The sequence below is a fragment of the Salvelinus alpinus genome, chromosome 20, assembly GCF_045679555.1.
Source record: "Salvelinus alpinus chromosome 20, SLU_Salpinus.1, whole genome shotgun sequence".
NCBI classification, from domain to species: Eukaryota; Metazoa; Chordata; class Actinopteri; order Salmoniformes; family Salmonidae; genus Salvelinus; species Salvelinus alpinus.
This window is the reverse complement of record NC_092105.1, coordinates 4,138,765-4,158,323: the sequence shown is the minus strand read 5'-3', so window position 1 is coordinate 4,158,323 and position 19,559 is coordinate 4,138,765. Positions and strand designations below refer to the sequence as shown.

General features: G+C 45.6%; 1 protein-coding gene across 3 annotated transcripts in view; it reads left to right on the top strand.

Moving 5' to 3' along the window:
• The window catches only part of LOC139546214 (partitioning defective 3 homolog B-like), a 425,714-nt gene that overhangs the window by 272,076 nt on the left and 134,079 nt on the right, over nt 1–19,559 (top strand). For all 3 annotated transcript variants that reach the window (XM_071354341.1, XM_071354342.1, XM_071354340.1), the window contains 2 exons: nt 11,023–11,142; nt 14,517–14,792. In XM_071354341.1, coding sequence (XP_071210442.1) covers nt 11,023–11,142; nt 14,517–14,792 — 396 coding nt within the window. The remainder of the gene's footprint in view (nt 1–11,022; nt 11,143–14,516; nt 14,793–19,559) is intronic.

Genomic DNA, 19,559 nt, shown 5'->3' with positions numbered 1-19,559 from the left:
AAGGTGATTAGTCACCACTACTTCCTACCTCACTACTGTATCAAGGTGATTAGTCACCACTACTTCCTACCCCACTAGACTGTATCAAGGTGATTAGTCACCACTACTTCCTACCTCACTAGACTGTATCAAGGTGATTAGTCACCACTACTTCCTACCTCACTAGACTGTATCAAGTTTATTAGTCACCACTACTTCCTACCCCACTAGACTGTATCAAGGTGATTAGTCACCACTACTTCCTACCCCACTAGACTGTATCAAGGTGATTAGTCACCACTACTTCCTACCTCACTAGACTGTATCACGGTGATTAGTCACCACTACTTCCTACCCCACTAGACTGTATCAAGGTGATTAGTCACCACTACTTCCTACCCCACTAGACTGTATCAAGGTGATTAGTCACCACTACTTCCTACCTCACTAGACTGTATCAAGGTGATTAGTCACCACTACTTCCTACCCCACTAGACTGTATCAAGGTGATTAGTCACCACTACTTCCTACCTCACTAGACTGTATCAAGGTGATTAGTCACCACTACTTCCTACCTCACTAGACTGTATCAAGGTGATTAGTCACCACTACTTCCTACCCCACTAGACTGTATCAAGGTGATTAGTCACCACTACTTCCTATCTCACTAGACTGTATCAAGGTGATTAGTCACCACTACTTCCTACCTCACTAGACTGTATCAAGGTGATTAGTCACCACTACTTCCTACCCCACTAGACTGTATCAAGGTGATTAGTCACCACTACTTCCTACCCCACTAGACTGTATCAAGGTGATTAGTCACCACTACTTCCTACCCCACTAGACTGTATCAAGGTGATTAGTCACCACTACTTCCTACCCCACTAGACTGTATCAAGGTGATTAGTCACCACTACTTCCTACCTCACTAGACTGTATCAAGGTGATTAGTCACCACTACTTCCTACCCCACTAGACTGTATCAAGGTGATTAGTCACCACTACTTCCTACCTCACTAGACTGTATCAAGGTGATTAGTCACCACTACCTCCTACCCCACTAGACTGTATCAAGGTGATTTGTCACCACTACTTCCTACCCCACTAGACTGTATCAAGGTGATTAGTCACCACTACTTCCTACCCCACTAGACTGTATCAAGGTGATTAGTCACCACTACTTCCTACCCCACTAGACTGTATCAAGGTGATTAGTCACCACTACTTCCTACCTCACTAGACTGTATCAAGGTGATTAGTCACCACTACTTCCTACCTCACTAGACTGTATCAAGGTGATTAGTCACCACTACTTCCTACCTCACTAGACTGTATCAAGGTGATTAGTCACCACTACTTCCTACCCCACTAGACTGTATCAAGGTGATTAGTCACCACTACTTCCTACCCCACTAGACTGTATCAAGGTGATTAGTCACCACTACTTCCTACCTCACTAGACTGTATCAAGGTGATTAGTCACCACTACTTCCTACCTCACTAGACTGTATCAAGGTGATTAGTCACCACTACTTCCTACCCCACTAGACTGTATCAAGGTGATTAGTCACCACTACTTCCTACCTCACTAGACTGTATCAAGGTGATTAGTCACCACTACTTCCTACCCCACTAGACTGTATCAAGGTGATTAGTCACCACTACTTCCTACCCTACTAGACTGTATCAAGGTGATTAGTCACCACTACTTCCTACCCCACTAGACTGTATCAAGGTGATTAGTCACCACTACTTCCTACCTCACTAGACTGTATCAAGGTGATTAGTCACCACTACTTCCTACCCCACTAGACTGTATCAAGGTGATTAGTCACCACTACTTCCTACCTCACTAGACTGTATCAAGGTGATTAGTCACCACTACTTCCTACCTCACTAGACTGTATCAAGGTGATTAGTCACCACTACTTCCTACCCCACTAGACTGTATCAAGGTGATTAGTCACCACTACTTCCTACCTCACTAGACTGTATCAAGGTGATTAGTCACCACTACTTCCTACCCCACTAGACTGTATCAAGGTGATTAGTCACCACTACTTCCTACCCCACTAGACTGTATCAAGGTGATTAGTCACCACTACTTCCTACCCCACTAGACTGTATCAAGGTGATTAGTCACCACTACTTCCTACCTCACTAGACTGTATCAAGGTGATCAGTCACCACTATTTCCTACCCCACTAGACTGTATCAAGGTGATTAGTCACCACTACTTCCTACCTCACTAGACTGTATCAAGGTGATTAGTCACCACTACTTCCTACCCCACTAGACTGTATCAAGGTGATTAGTCACCACTACTTCCTACCTCACTAGACTGTATCAAGGTGATTAGTCACCACTACTTCCTACCCCACTAGACTGTATCAAGGTGATTAGTCACCACTACTTCCTACCCCACTAGACTGTATCAAGGTGATTAGTCACCACTACTTCCTACCCCACTAGACTGTATCAAGGTGATTAGTCACCACTACTTCCTACCCCACTAGACTGTATCAAGGTGATTAGTCACCACTACTTCCTACCTCACTAGACTGTATCAAGGTGATTAGTCACCACTACTTCCTACCCCACTAGACTGTATCAAGGTGATTAGTCACCACTACTTCCTACCTCACTAGACTGTATCAAGGTGATTAGTCACCACTACTTCCTACCCCACTAGACTGTATCAAGGTGATTAGTCACCACTACTTCCTACCCCACTAGACTGTATCAAGGTGATTAGTCACCACTACTTCCTACCCCACTAGACTGTATCAAGGTGATTAGTCACCACTACTTCCTACCTCACTAGACTGTATCAAGGTGATCAGTCACCACTATTTCCTACCCCACTAGACTGTATCAAGGTGATTAGTCACCACTACTTCCTACCTCACTAGACTGTATCAAGGTGATTAGTCACCACTACTTCCTACCCCACTAGACTGTATCAAGGTGATTAGTCACCACTACTTCCTACCTCACTAGACTGTATCAAGGTGATTAGTCACCACTACTTCCTACCCCACTAGACTGTATCAAGGTGATTAGTCACCACTACTTCCTACCCCACTAGACTGTATCAAGGTGATTAGTCACCACTACTTCCTACCCCACTAGACTGTATCAAGGTGATTAGTCACCACTACTTCCTACCCCACTAGACTGTATCAAGGTGATTAGTCACCACTACTTCCTACCTCACTAGACTGTATCAAGGTGATTAGTCACCACTACTTCCTACCCCACTAGACTGTATCAAGGTGATTAGTCACCACTACTTCCTACCCCACTAGACTGTATCAAGGTGATTAGTCACCACTACTTCCTACCCCACTAGACTGTATCAAGGTGATTAGTCACCACTACTTCCTACCCCACTAGACTGTATCAAGGTGATTAGTCACCACTACTTCCTACCTCACTAGACTGTATCAAGGTGATTAGTCACCACTACTTCCTACCCCACTAGACTGTATCAAGGTGATTAGTCACCACTACTTCCTACCTCACTAGACTGTATCAAGGTGATTAGTCACCACTACTTCCTACCCCACTAGACTGTATCAAGGTGATTAGTCACCACTACTTCCTACCTCACTAGACTGTATCAAGGTGATTAGTCACCACTACTTCCTACCCCACTAGACTGTATCAAGGTGATTAGTCACCACTACTTCCTACCCCACTAGACTGTATCAAGGTGATTAGTCACCACTACTTCCTACCCCACTAGACTGTATCAAGGTGATTAGTCACCACTACTTCCTACCTCACTAGACTGTATCAAGGTGATTAGTCACCACTACTTCCTCCCCCACTAGACTTATCAAGGTGATTAGTCACCACTACTTCCTCCCCCACTAGACTTATCAAGGTGATTAGTCACCACTACTTCCTCCCTCACTAGACTGTATCAAGGTGATTAGTCACCACTACTTCCTACCTCACTAGACTGTATCAAGGTGATTAGTCACCACTACTTCCTACCCCACTAGACTGTATCAAGGTGATTAGTCACCACTACTTCCTACCCCACTAGACTGTATCAAGGTGATTAGTCACCACTACTTCCTACCTCACTAGACTGTATCAAGGTGATTAGTCACCACTACTTCCTACCTCACTAGACTGTATCAAGGTGATTAGTCACCACTACTTCCTACCCCACTAGACTGTATCAAGGTGATTAGTCACCACTACTTCCTACCTCACTAGACTGTATCAAGGTGATTAGTCACCACTACTTCCTACCCCACTAGACTGTATCAAGGTGATTAGTCACCACTACTTCCTACCCTACTAGACTGTATCAAGGTGATTAGTCACCACTACTTCCTACCCCACTAGACTGTATCAAGGTGATTAGTCACCACTACTACCTACCTCACTAGACTGTATCAAGGTGATTAGTCACCACTACTTCCTACCCCACTAGACTGTATCAAGGTGATTAGTCACCACTACTTCCTACCTCACTAGACTGTATCAAGGTGATTAGTCACCACTACTTCCTACCTCACTAGACTGTATCAAGGTGATTAGTCACCACTACTTCCTACCCCACTAGACTGTATCAAGGTGATTAGTCACCACTACTTCCTACCTCACTAGACTGTATCAAGGTGATTAGTCACCACTACTTCCTACCCCACTAGACTGTATCAAGGTGATTAGTCACCACTACTTCCTACCCCACTAGACTGTATCAAGGTGATTAGTCACCACTACTTCCTACCCCACTAGACTGTATCAAGGTGATTAGTCACCACTACTTCCTACCTCACTAGACTGTATCAAGGTGATCAGTCACCACTATTTCCTACCCCACTAGACTGTATCAAGGTGATTAGTCACCACTACTTCCTACCTCACTAGACTGTATCAAGGTGATTAGTCACCACTACTTCCTACCCCACTAGACTGTATCAAGGTGATTAGTCACCACTACTTCCTACCTCACTAGACTGTATCAAGGTGATTAGTCACCACTACTTCCTACCCCACTAGACTGTATCAAGGTGATTAGTCACCACTACTTCCTACCCCACTAGACTGTATCAAGGTGATTAGTCACCACTACTTCCTACCTCACTAGACTGTATCAAGGTGATTAGTCACCACTACTTCCTACCCCACTAGACTGTATCAAGGTGATTAGTCACCACTACTTCCTACCCCACTAGACTGTATCAAGGTGATTAGTCACCACTACTTCCTACCTCACTAGACTGTATCAAGGTGATTAGTCACCACTACTTCCTACCTCACTAGACTGTATCAAGGTGATTAGTCACCACTACTTCCTACCCCACTAGACTGTATCAAGGTGATTAGTCACCACTACTTCCTACCTCACTAGACTGTATCAAGGTGATTAGTCACCACTACTTCCTACCCCACTAGACTGTATCAAGGTGATTAGTCACCACTACTTCCTACCCTACTAGACTGTATCAAGGTGATTAGTCACCACTACTTCATACCCCACTAGACTGTATCAAGGTGATTAGTCACCACTACTTCCTACCTCACTAGACTGTATCAAGGTGATTAGTTACCACTACTTCCTACCCCACTAGACTGTATCAAGGTGATTAGTCACCACTACTTCCTACCTCACTAGACTGTATCAAGGTGATTAGTCACCACTACTTCCTACCCCACTAGACCGTATCAAGGTGATTAGTCACCACTACTTCCTACCTCACTAGACTGTATCAAGGTGATTAGTCACCACTACTTCCTACCTCACTAGACTGTATCAAGGTGATTAGTCACCACTACTTCCTACCCCACTAGACTGTATCAAGGTGATTAGTCACCACTACTTCCTACCTCACTAGACTGTATCAAGGTGATTAGTCACCACTACTTCCTACCCCACTAGACTGTATCAAGGTGATTAGTCACCACTACTTCCTACCCCACTAGACTGTATCAAGGTGATTAGTCACCACTACTTCCTACCCCACTAGACTGTATCAAGGTGATTAGTCACCACTACTTCCTACCTCACTAGACTGTATCAAGGTGATCAGTCACCACTATTTCCTACCCCACTAGACTGTATCAAGGTGATTAGTCACCACTACTTCCTACCTCACTAGACTGTATCAAGGTGATTAGTCACCACTACTTCCTACCCCACTAGACTGTATCAAGGTGATTAGTCACCACTACTTCCTACCTCACTAGACTGTATCAAGGTGATTAGTCACCACTACTTCCTACCCCACTAGACTGTATCAAGGTGATTAGTCACCACTACTTCCTACCCCACTAGACTGTATCAAGGTGATTAGTCACCACTACTTCCTACCCCACTAGACTGTATCAAGGTGATTAGTCACCACTACTTCCTACCCCACTAGACTGTATCAAGGTGATTAGTCACCACTACTTCCTACCCCACTAGACTGTATCAAGGTGATTAGTCACCACTACTTCCTACCTCACTAGACTGTATCAAGGTGATTAGTCACCACTACTTCCTACCCCACTAGACTGTATCAAGGTGATTAGTCACCACTACTTCCTACCCCACTAGACTGTATCAAGGTGATTAGTCACCACTACTTCCTACCCCACTAGACTGTATCAAGGTGATTAGTCACCACTACTTCCTACCCCACTAGACTGTATCAAGGTGATTAGTCACCACTACTTCCTACCTCACTAGACTGTATCAAGGTGATTAGTCACCACTACTTCCTACCCCACTAGACTGTATCAAGGTGATTAGTCACCACTACTTCCTACCTCACTAGACTGTATCAAGGTGATTAGTCACCACTACTTCCTACCCCACTAGACTGTATCAAGGTGATTAGTCACCACTACTTCCTACCCCACTAGACTGTATCAAGGTGATTAGTCACCACTACTTCCTACCTCACTAGACTGTATCAAGGTGATTAGTCACCACTACTTCCTACCCCACTAGACTGTATCAAGGTGATTAGTCACCACTACTTCCTACCCCACTAGACTGTATCAAGGTGATTAGTCACCACTACTTCCTACCCCACTAGACTGTATCAAGGTGATTAGTCACCACTACTTCCTACCTCACTAGACTGTATCAAGGTGATTAGTCACCACTACTTCCTCCCCCACTAGACTTATCAAGGTGATTAGTCACCACTACTTCCTCCCCCACTAGACTTATCAAGGTGATTAGTCACCACTACTTCCTCCCTCACTAGACTGTATCAAGGTGATTAGTCACCACTACTTCCTACCTCACTAGACTGTATCAAGGTGATTAGTCACCACTACTTCCTACCCCACTAGACTGTATCAAGGTGATTAGTCACCACTACTTCCTACCCCACTAGACTGTATCAAGGTGATTAGTCACCACTACTTCCTACCTCACTAGACTGTATCAAGGTGATTAGTCACCACTACTTCCTACCTCACTAGACTGTATCAAGGTGATTAGTCACCACTACTTCCTACCCCACTAGACTGTATCAAGGTGATTAGTCACCACTACTTCCTACCCTACTAGACTGTATCAAGGTGATTAGTCACCACTACTTCCTACCCCACTAGACTGTATCAAGGTGATTAGTCACCACTACTACCTACCTCACTAGACTGTATCAAGGTGATTAGTCACCACTACTTCCTACCCCACTAGACTGTATCAAGGTGATTAGTCACCACTACTTCCTACCTCACTAGACTGTATCAAGGTGATTAGTCACCACTACTTCCTACCTCACTAGACTGTATCAAGGTGATTAGTCACCACTACTTCATACCCCACTAGACTGTATCAAGGTGATTAGTCACCACTACTTCCTACCTCACTAGACTGTATCAAGGTGATTAGTCACCACTACTTCCTACCCCACTAGACTGTATCAAGGTGATTAGTCACCACTACTTCCTACCCCACTAGACTGTATCAAGGTGATTAGTCACCACTACTTCCTACCCCACTAGACTGTATCAAGGTGATTAGTCACCACTACTTCCTACCTCACTAGACTGTATCAAGGTGATCAGTCACCACTATTTCCTACCCCACTAGACTGTATCAAGGTGATTAGTCACCACTACTTCCTACCTCACTAGACTGTATCAAGGTGATTAGTCACCACTACTTCCTACCCCACTAGACTGTATCAAGGTGATTAGTCACCACTACTTCCTACCTCACTAGACTGTATCAAGGTGATTAGTCACCACTACTTCCTACCCCACTAGACTGTATCAAGGTGATTAGTCACCACTACTTCCTACCCCACTAGACTGTATCAAGGTGATTAGTCACCACTACTTCCTACCTCACTAGACTGTATCAAGGTGATTAGTCACCACTACTTCCTACCCCACTAGACTGTATCAAGGTGATTAGTCACCACTACTTCCTACCCCACTAGACTGTATCAAGGTGATTAGTCACCACTACTTCCTACCTCACTAGACTGTATCAAGGTGATTAGTCACCACTACTTCCTACCTCACTAGACTGTATCAAGGTGATTAGTCACCACTACTTCCTACCCCACTAGACTGTATCAAGGTGATTAGTCACCACTACTTCCTACCTCACTAGACTGTATCAAGGTGATTAGTCACCACTACTTCCTACCCCACTAGACTGTATCAAGGTGATTAGTCACCACTACTTCCTACCCTACTAGACTGTATCAAGGTGATTAGTCACCACTACTTCCTACCCCACTAGACTGTATCAAGGTGATTAGTCACCACTACTTCCTACCTCACTAGACTGTATCAAGGTGATTAGTTACCACTACTTCCTACCCCACTAGACTGTATCAAGGTGATTAGTCACCACTACTTCCTACCTCACTAGACTGTATCAAGGTGATTAGTCACCACTACTTCCTACCCCACTAGACCGTATCAAGGTGATTAGTCACCACTACTTCCTACCTCACTAGACTGTATCAAGGTGATTAGTCACCACTACTTCCTACCTCACTAGACTGTATCAAGGTGATTAGTCACCACTACTTCCTACCCCACTAGACTGTATCAAGGTGATTAGTCACCACTACTTCCTACCTCACTAGACTGTATCAAGGTGATTAGTCACCACTACTTCCTACCCCACTAGACTGTATCAAGGTGATTAGTCACCACTACTTCCTACCCCACTAGACTGTATCAAGGTGATTAGTCACCACTACTTCCTACCCCACTAGACTGTATCAAGGTGATTAGTCACCACTACTTCCTACCTCACTAGACTGTATCAAGGTGATCAGTCACCACTATTTCCTACCCCACTAGACTGTATCAAGGTGATTAGTCACCACTACTTCCTACCTCACTAGACTGTATCAAGGTGATTAGTCACCACTACTTCCTACCCCACTAGACTGTATCAAGGTGATTAGTCACCACTACTTCCTACCTCACTAGACTGTATCAAGGTGATTAGTCACCACTACTTCCTACCCCACTAGACTGTATCAAGGTGATTAGTCACCACTACTTCCTACCCCACTAGACTGTATCAAGGTGATTAGTCACCACTACTTCCTACCTCACTAGACTGTATCAAGGTGATTAGTCACTACTACTTCCTCCCCCACTAGACTTATCAAGGTGATTAGTCACCACTACTTCCTCCCCCACTAGACTTATCAAGGTGATTAGTCACCACTACTTCCTCCCTCACTAGACTGTATCAAGGTGATTAGTCACCACTACTTCCTACCTCACTAGACTGTATCAAGGTGATTAGTCACCACTACTTCCTACCTCACTAGACTGTATCAAGGTGATTAGTCACCACTACTTCCTACCCCACTAGACTGTATCAAGGTGATTAGTCACCACTACTTCTGCAATATTGAAAATCCAATAACACGATTTAGGAGAAATAGGGAATTTTATATTAAACATGCAAAAATGGCAATATATTTAGCTGCAATTGTATTCACATAGGTGATTCGTTTTGGAAAAACAAGTGAATTTGTTTGCTTTTGCACCATCTAATACAATCAATATTCTATTTTGTATTGTATATTATATCAGTAGCAAGATTGTCCTCATCTTCTTTTGGTTGTAGTTCATCAGTTTCATATCTCGTTTTTTTGTTAAAGAAAGTTTCAATCCCTCCAGGTTTTGTTGTTGTTCTTGGTAACGTCATTGAGGGAGTTGTATTACGCTGGCCCGGGTTGAACCGGGCAATGGCCCGTCACGTCATCAGGTGAAAGACCACCTTCAAGATTGTTTTGATCACGCAGACTGGGAAATGTTCCGGGTCGGCCTCTTCGACGTCTGACTCAGTGGGGTGGGTTCATCAGGAAGTTAATAGAGGATGTTGTTCTCACTGTGATTTTTACAACTTATCCAACTCCATAATTAACGCCCATGATTTTCGAATGAGATGTTCGATGAGCAGGTGTCCACACACTTTTGGTCATGTAGTGTAGGTTTATTCCGAAAAACCGTTTTTTTTCTTCAAATCAATTTAAGGGGCTTTATTGGCATGGAAACATATGTTTACATGTGTTCATATCCTGTGTTTTGGCTCATTTGTTAGCCTATATTTAGCTTTATCTTTAAAGATATTTAAACCGGATATTGATCGTTCTTCCTTCTCTCCTTTTCCTCTCTCTCTCTCTCTCTCTCCCCTCTCTCCCCTTCTCTCTCCTGTTCCTCTCTCTCTCCCCTTCTCTCTCCTTTTCCTCTCTCTTTCTCTCCTCTTCTCTCTCCTCTCCTTTCCCCCCCCCCCCCCTCTCTCTTCTCTTTCTCTCTCTCTCCTCTCTTCTCTCTCTCTCTCTCTTCTCTTTCTCTCTCCTCTCTCTCTCTCTCTCTCTCTCCCCTTCTCTCTCCTGTTCCTCTCTCTCTCTCTCTCCCCCCTCTCCCTTTCTCTCCCCTTCTCTCTCCTTTTCCTCTCTCTCTCCTCTCTCTCTCTCCCCCCCTCTCTCTCTCTCTTCTCTTTCTTTCTCTCTCTCTCCTCTCTTCTCTTTCTCTCTCTCCTCTCTCTCTCTCTCCCCCCTCTTCTCTCTCTCTCTCCCCTCTCTCTCCTAGATTTGTAAAGAAGAAAGATGAGAAGGTAAAGAAAGCAGAAGCCAAGGCCGCGCTACAGAGACAGAAGTCCGAGGTTCTGAGTGAAGAGGAGCTGGAGAGGATGAAGGAGGAGAGAGAGAGGTGAGATGGTTTTACATCTGTAACTGAACGGAACGTTCTTGTAACATCTGATTTATACAACCTAAAATAAACGTTGTAGAATCATCGGCACCACTGGTCATCTTTTGTGATGTCACCACAAGGTTCCCACAACCTAATGAAGCATTCTGGGAACCTTTTTGAAGAACATACAACATGTTTGCTGGGAACGTTCTTGCGACGTTAGGTAAATGTTTTATACAAACGTATAATCAGCAGAATTACCTGTACAGTTTTTTTTGTTTCATGAGGACATTTAAACGCAACCTTACAAATGTTCAGGGAACTTGTGCAGAACCAGTTTTGGTTTGCTGGGAAAACATTGTGTTACTACCATTACCTGTAAACTGAATGCTAACTGTTGGGTTAGTACAGGGTGGTGGTGTCACGTTCTGCTTCCCCGGTAGGCGTTCATATCTCTCCAATACCTCCTCCCAAGTCCAGTCTATTCTCTCCTCAACCTCCTCTATAGACCAGGATGCCATCTCCTCCCGAGCTGCTTGGTCCAGTTGAGGTGGGATCTTCTGTCACGTTCGTCATAAGGATCGGACCAAGACGCAGCGTGCGTAGAGTTCCACCTATTTTAATAAATAGAAACTCACCAAACAAAACAAACAACTAAACGTGACGTTCTGGACTACTCACAGGCAGCTACACAAAAACAAGATCCCACAAAGCACAAAGGGGAAAATGGCTGCCTAAATATGATCCCCAATCAGAGACAACGATAAACAGCTACCTCTGATTGGGAACCGTAACAGGCCAACATCGACATATAAAACACCTAGATGACCCACCCTAAATCACACCCCGACCTAACCAACATAGAGAATAAAAGCTCTCTATTATTACAGGATGGTGGTTATTATGTATTACAGGTGGTGGTTATTATCACTCGAATCCAAGATGGCGTAGCAGTCGGACATGTGTTTGTCTTGTCCCATATTGTCCCATGTTGTCCCATATTGTCCCATGTAAATAGTTGGTCTCATTGTTTTTTTTCGTATATATTTTTTATATTTTAATCTAATTTTCCACCTACGATCTAAATATACTTTCCTGCCACCCGCCTCATCCATCGTGGTACGGATCTTTATTTTATATAACTTATAACTGGAACCTCCATCAGAAGCTGGCTAGCTAACTAGCTAGTAGTCACTGTTAGCCACGGCTAGCGGTCTTCACCTTTAGCTCGGTCACAAGCCACCTTTACCTCGGGTTAATACCTGCCAGTCTGCACAGCGTGATATCGGACTGCTTTTCTCCACCACATCACCGGATTCCAGCCGCAAGCTCTGGGCCATTACACCGGATCATCACAGCTATCTAGTTGTAAACGAGTGGCTACTGCTGGCTAACGCCTCTGTCCTGAAGCAAGCACCAGTTAGCCTTGAGCTAGGCTCTAGCTAGGCCCATCTTCCGGCTAGCCGAAGAGGTAATCCCGCAAATTCTTGGGCTACAATACCTATTTTGCCAATTTGCCTGGTCCCTTTATTGCCGACACGAAGCCATGTCTTGGGTCTTCGGGTGACAACGCAACGGAAAAGACTAGTCTGCCGACGTAATCGTCCGATGTGGTTTCAACAGGCTTTTCCGTTGCGTTGTGACACGAAGACCCATCTGCTTTCCCCGGCCCGCTAGCTTTCTGAACGCCGTGCCTCCCGCTCGCCTAGCATAGTAGCAACTACAGAACGGCACCCGGACTTACATATTGACTCCTCAGATACCCTAAAATGTAATGAACCTATAATATTTAATACCGTAACACCCTGTATATAGCCTCCACATTGACTCTGTACCGTAACACCCTGTATATAGCCTCCACATTGACTCTGTACCGTAACACCCTGTATATAGCCTCCACATTGACTCTGTACCATAACACCCTGTATATAGCCTCCACATTGACTCTGTACCATAACACCCTGTATATAGCCTCCACATTGACTCTGTACCATAACACCCTGTATATAGCCTCCACATTGACTCTGTACCATAACACCCTGTATATAGCCTCCATATTGACTCTGTACCGGTACCCCCTGTATATAACCTCCACATTGACTCTGTACCAGTACCCCCCTGTATATAGACTCCACATTGACTCTGTACCGGTACCCCCTGTATATAACCTCCACATTGACTCTGTACCGTAACACCCTGTATATAGCCTCCACATTGACTCTGTACCGTAACACCCTGTATATAGCCTCCACATTGACTCTGTACCGGTACCCCCTGTATATAGTCTCCACATTGACTCTGTACCGTAACACCCTGTATATAGCCTCCACATTGACTCTGTACCGTAACACCCTGTATATAGCCTCCACATTGTTATTTTACTGTTGCTCTTTAATTATTTGTTCCTTTTATTTCTTATTCTTATTTTATTGTTTTTAACTGAATTGTTGGTTAAGGGGCTCGTAAGTCAGCATTTCACCTGTTGTATTCAGCGCATTTGATAAATACAATTTGATTTGATTTGATATAGACAGGGGAGTTGAGCTAGCTGTCTCGTTGGTGTCCCAAATTACATTTACATTTACATTTAAGTCATTTAGCAGACGCTCTTATCCAGAGCGACTTACAAGTTGGAACCATATTCACTATTTAGCGCACTACTTTCGACCAAGGTCAGTACACTATATAGGATTAATTAAGGTAGTCATGTGGGACACGTTCTCTGTCTGGCTCACTAGGGATTCAACAAGAGAGGCAACTGATGCTGTGATATGACAGTTTAATTTACAACCAGTCTGCCTCTAATATAATTCCTTCAGGAAAGGAGGACGTTCACAAGCCAACTAACTACGGATGACGTTTTGTTGAGTCATTCTGTCAACTTAACTTTGTTATTATGTAATTGAGATGATATATGTATTATTGTGTGTGTACATAGTGTCCCAGAGGTCTGTACAGGTGTGTACTGTAGGTAACCCCTCCTGTTGATCCAGATCTGTCCCAGAGGTCTGTACAGGTGTGTACTGTAGGTAACCCCTCCTGTTGATCCAGATCTGTCCCAGAGGTCTGTACAGGTGTGTACTGTAGGTAACCCCTCCTGTTGATCTGTCCCAGAGGTTAGTACAGGTGTGTACTGTAGGTAACCCCTCCTGTTGATCCAGATCTGTCCCAGAGGTTAGTACAGGTGTGTACTGTAGGTAACCCCTCCTGTTGATCCAGATCTGTCCCAGAGGTCTGTACAGGTGTGTACTGTAGGTAACCCCTCCTGTTGATCTGTCCCAGAGGTCTGTACAGGTGTGTACTGTAGGTAACCCCTCCTGTTGATCCAGATCTGTCCCAGAGGTCTGTACAGGTGTGTACTGTAGGTAACCCCTCCTGTTGATCTGTTCCAGGATCGAGGCGAAGCACGCAGAGCTGAGGGAGCGTCAGGCCAGAGATAAAGGACCTGATGTCGAGGATGATTACATGGACCCCAACTACGCACGCATCAACAACTTCAGAGACAACTCCAACCCCCGTCAGTCCTCTTACAGCAGAACCCGCACCCCGTCGCCCCAACGCCTCGGCCCAGGCCCCTCCCACGGCAACGAGCCATCCAATAAGGACCCCCTGGACGGGCTGTATGCCAAGGTCAACAAGCAGAGACAGGCCCCGCCCATGGCCGACAGGTGAGACAGGAACCCTCCTGCTGTGGTATATTTGACATACTCAACATTTCCTCTTAGCCTGGATGCCAATCTGTTTCTGTTCTTTTGCCAAAACAGACCGGCACCCAGGCTACTTTCCTCCAGTCTCTTGACAGACTGATAATCTAACCTAAGCAGCTAGCTAGGCATGCAACAGTTGGTCACAAAATTACATGATAATGCAAGGATGTAGGATGACCCTGAGACTGATACAGGGATATAGGATGACCCTGAGACTGATACAGGGATATAGGATGACCCTGAGACTGATACAGGGATATAGGATGACCCTGAGACTGATACAGGGATATAGGATGACCCTGAGACTGATACAGGGATATAGGATGACCCTGAGACTGATACAGGGATATAGGATGACCCTGAGACTGATACAGGGATATAGGATGACCCTGAGACTGATACAGGGATATAGGATGACCCTGAGACTGATACAGGGATATAGGATGACCCTGAGACTGATACAGGGATATAGGATGACCCTGAGACTGATACAGGGATATAGGATGACCCTGAGACTGATACAGGGATGTAGGATGACCCTGAGACTGATACAGGGATATAGGATGACCCTGAGACTGATACAGGGATATAGGATGACCCTGAGACTGATACAGAGATATAGGATGACCCTGAGACTGATACAGGGATATAGGATGACCCTGAGACTGATACAGAGATATAGGATGACCCTGAGACTGATACAGGGATATAGGATGACCCTGAGACTGATACAGGGATATAGGATGACCCTGAGACTGATACAGAGATATAGGATGACCCTGAGACTGATACAGGGATATAGGATGACCCTGAGACTGATACAGAGATATAGGATGACCCTGAGACTGATACAGGGATATAGGATGACCCTGAGACTGATACAGGGATATAGGATGACCCTGAGACTGATACAGGGATATAGGATGACCCTGAGACTGATACAGGGATATAGGATGACCCTGAGACTGATACAGGGATGTAGGATGACCCTGAGACTGATACAGGGATATAGGATGACCCTGAGACTGATACAGGGATATAGGATGACCCTGAGACTGATACAGAGATATAGGATGACCCTGAGACTGATACAGAGATATAGGATGACCCTGAGACTGATACAGGGATATAGGATGACCCTGAGACTGATACAGAGATATAGGATGACCCTGAGACTGATACAGGGATATAGGATGACCCTGAGACTGATACAGAGATATAGGATGACCCTGAGACTGATACAGGGATATAGGATGACCCTGAGACTGATACAGGGATATAGGATGACCCTGAGACTGATACTGGGATATAGGATGACCCTGAGACTGATACAGGGATATAGGATGACCCTGAGACTGATACAGAGATATAGGATGACCCTGAGACTGATACAGGGATATAGGATGACCCTGAGACTGATACAGAGATATAGGATGACCCTGAGACTGATACAGGGATCTAGGATGACCCTGAGACTGATACAGGGATATAGGATGACCCTGAGACTGATACAGGGATATAGGATGACCCTGAGACTGATACAGGGATATAGGATGACCCTGAGACTGATACAGGGATATAGGATGACCCTGAGACTGATACAGGGATGTAGGATGACCCTGAGACTGATACAGGGATATAGGATGACCCTGAGACTGATACAGGGATATAGGATGACCCTGAGACTGATACAGAGATATAGGATGACCCTGAGACTGATACAGGGATATAGGATGACCCTGAGACTGATACAGGGATATAGGATGACCCTGAGACTGATACAGGGATATAGGATGACCCTGAGACTGATACAGGGATATAGGATGACCCTGAGACTGATACAGGGATGTAGGATGACCCTGAGACTGATACAGGGATATAGGATGACCCTGAGACTGATACAGGGATATAGGATGACCCTGAGACTGATACAGGGATCTAGGATGACCCTGAGACTGATACAGGGATGTAGGATGACCCTGAGACTGATACAGGGATATAGGATGACCCTGAGACTGATACAGGGATCTAGGATGACCCTGAGACTGATACAGGGATATAGGATGACCCTGAGACTGATACAGGGATGTAGGATGACCCTGAGACTGATACAGGGATATAGGATGACCCTGAGACTGATACAGGGATATAGGATGACCCTGAGACTGATACAGGGATATAGGATGACCCTGAGACTGATACAGAGATATAGGATGACCCTGAGACTGATACAGGGATATAGGATGACCCTGAGACTGATACAGAGATATAGGATGACCCTGAGACTGATACAGAGATATAGGATGACCCTGAGACTGATACAGAGATATAGGATGACCCTGAGACTGATACAGAGATATAGGATGACCCTGAGACTGATACAGAGATATAGGATGACCCTGAGACTGATACAGGGATATAGGATGACCCTGAGACTGATACAGAGATATAGGATGACCCTGAGACTGATACAGGGATGTAGGATGACCCTGAGACTGATACAGGGATATAGGATGACCCTGAGACTGATACAGAGATATAGGATGACCCTGAGACTGATACAGAGATATAGGATGACCCTGAGACTGATACAGGGATATAGGATGACCCTGAGACTGATACAGGGATATAGGATGACCCTGAGACTGATACAGGGATATAGGATGACCCTGAGACTGATACAGGGATATAGGATGACCCTGAGACTGATACAGGGATATAGGATGACCCTGAGACTGATACAGGGATATAGGATGACCCTGAGACTGATACAGGGATATAGGATGACCCTGAGACTGATACAGGGATATAGGATGACCCTGAGACTGATACAGGGATGTAGGATGACCCTGAGACTGATACAGGGATGTAGGATGACCCTGAGACTGATACAGGGATATAGGATGACCCTGAGACTGATACAGGGATATAGGATGACCCTGAGACTGATACAGGGATGTAGGATGACCCTGAGACTGATACAGGGATGTAGGATGACCCTGAGACTGATACAGGGATGTAGGATGACCCTGAGACTGATACAGGGATATAGGATGACCCTGAGACTGATACAGGGATGTAGGATGACCCTGAGACTGATACAGATATATAGGATGACCCTGAGACTGATACAGGGATATAGGATGACCCTGAGACTAATCTTCCCTTAATACTACAGTAGTTATATCCTGTCTCCACATTCATTGTCCTGCATCCCATCCTCCCGCTGTGTGTGTGTGTGTGTGTGTGTGTGTGTGTGTGTGTGTGTGTGTGTGTGTGTGTGTGTGTGTGTGTGTGTGTGTGTGTGTGTGTGTGTGTGTGTGTGTGTGTGTGTGTGTGTGTGTGTGTGTGTGTTCACAGCTACATTAAGGTTTTCTGATAACGTTTTATTCCATTTAACAGAAAATAATATCTCCTGAAGTAAGAAGTATGAAAATAATTAAACCGAGAGATGGGGAGAGAGAGAGAGGAGGAAAGGGAGAGAGAGAGAGAGAGGGTGGGAGAGGGAGAGATAGAGAGGGAGGGATAGGGAGAGAGAGAGGAGGAAAGGGAGAGAGAGAGAGAGAGAGGGTGGGAGAGGGAGAGAGGGAGAGGGAGAGCGAGAGGGTGGGAGAGGGAGAGAGAGAGAGAGGGTGGGAGAGAGAGAGGGGGAGGGAGAGAGACAGGGAGAGAGAGAGAGAGAGAGAGGGTGGGAGAGGGAGAGAGAGAGGGTGGGAGAGGGAGAGAGAGGGTGGGAGAGAGAGAGGGAGGGAGAGAGAGAGGGTGGGAGAGGGAGAGAGAGAGGGTGAGAGAGGGAGAGGGGGAGGGAGGGAGAGAGAGAGAGGGGGAAAGGGAGAGGGAGGGAAGTCTAATTGTCTTTCTACATTACAGGCCCCCACTTAATGACTTTTCACCGCTCGTTTTAAATCAGCTACACCCACCCTATCCAACCTCCATGCAGAACCTCTCCTCCCAGCAACATGGCTCATATTTTAGACTAGTTTATTAGTCACATGGGCACAGGGTTCAGTGAAGTTCTTCAGCTCCAACAGGCCACTAACTTCCCTGCTGATCCAGAATAGAGATGCTCATACCAAAGGGCAATGGACATCTGTAGCTAGCTACCTCTGAAAGGGATACTTCAGATGTCTCACGCTGGGACTCATTATCAGAAAGGGAATACTGTGATGAATACCTGTGGTCTTAACCAATCATCAATCATTGATCAATGGTCTTGTCCCCTACTCCCCTCTGTCCATGTCCCCTAGTCCCCTCTGTTCATGTCCCCTACTCCCCTCTGTCCATGTCCCCTAGTCCCCTCTGTTCATGTCCCCTACTCCCCTCTGTCCATGTCCCCTACTCCCCTCTGTTCATGTCCCCTACTCCCCTCTGTTCATGTCCCCTACTCCCCTCTGTCCATGTCCCCTACTCCCCACTGTTCATGTCCCCTACTCCCCTCTGTTCATGTCCCCTAGTCCCCTCTGTTCATGTCCCCTACTCCCCACTGTTCATGTCCCCTACTCCCCTCTGTTCATGTCCCCTAGTCCCCTCTGTTCATGTCCCCTACTCCCCACTGTCCATGTCACCTAGTCCCCTCTGTCCATGTCCCCTACTCCCCACTGTTCATGTCCCCTACTCCCCTCTGTTCATGTCCCCTACTCCCCACTGTTCATGTCCCCTACTCCTCACTGTTCATGTCCCCTACTCCCCACTGTCCATGTCCCCTAGTCCCCTCTGTCCATGTCCCCT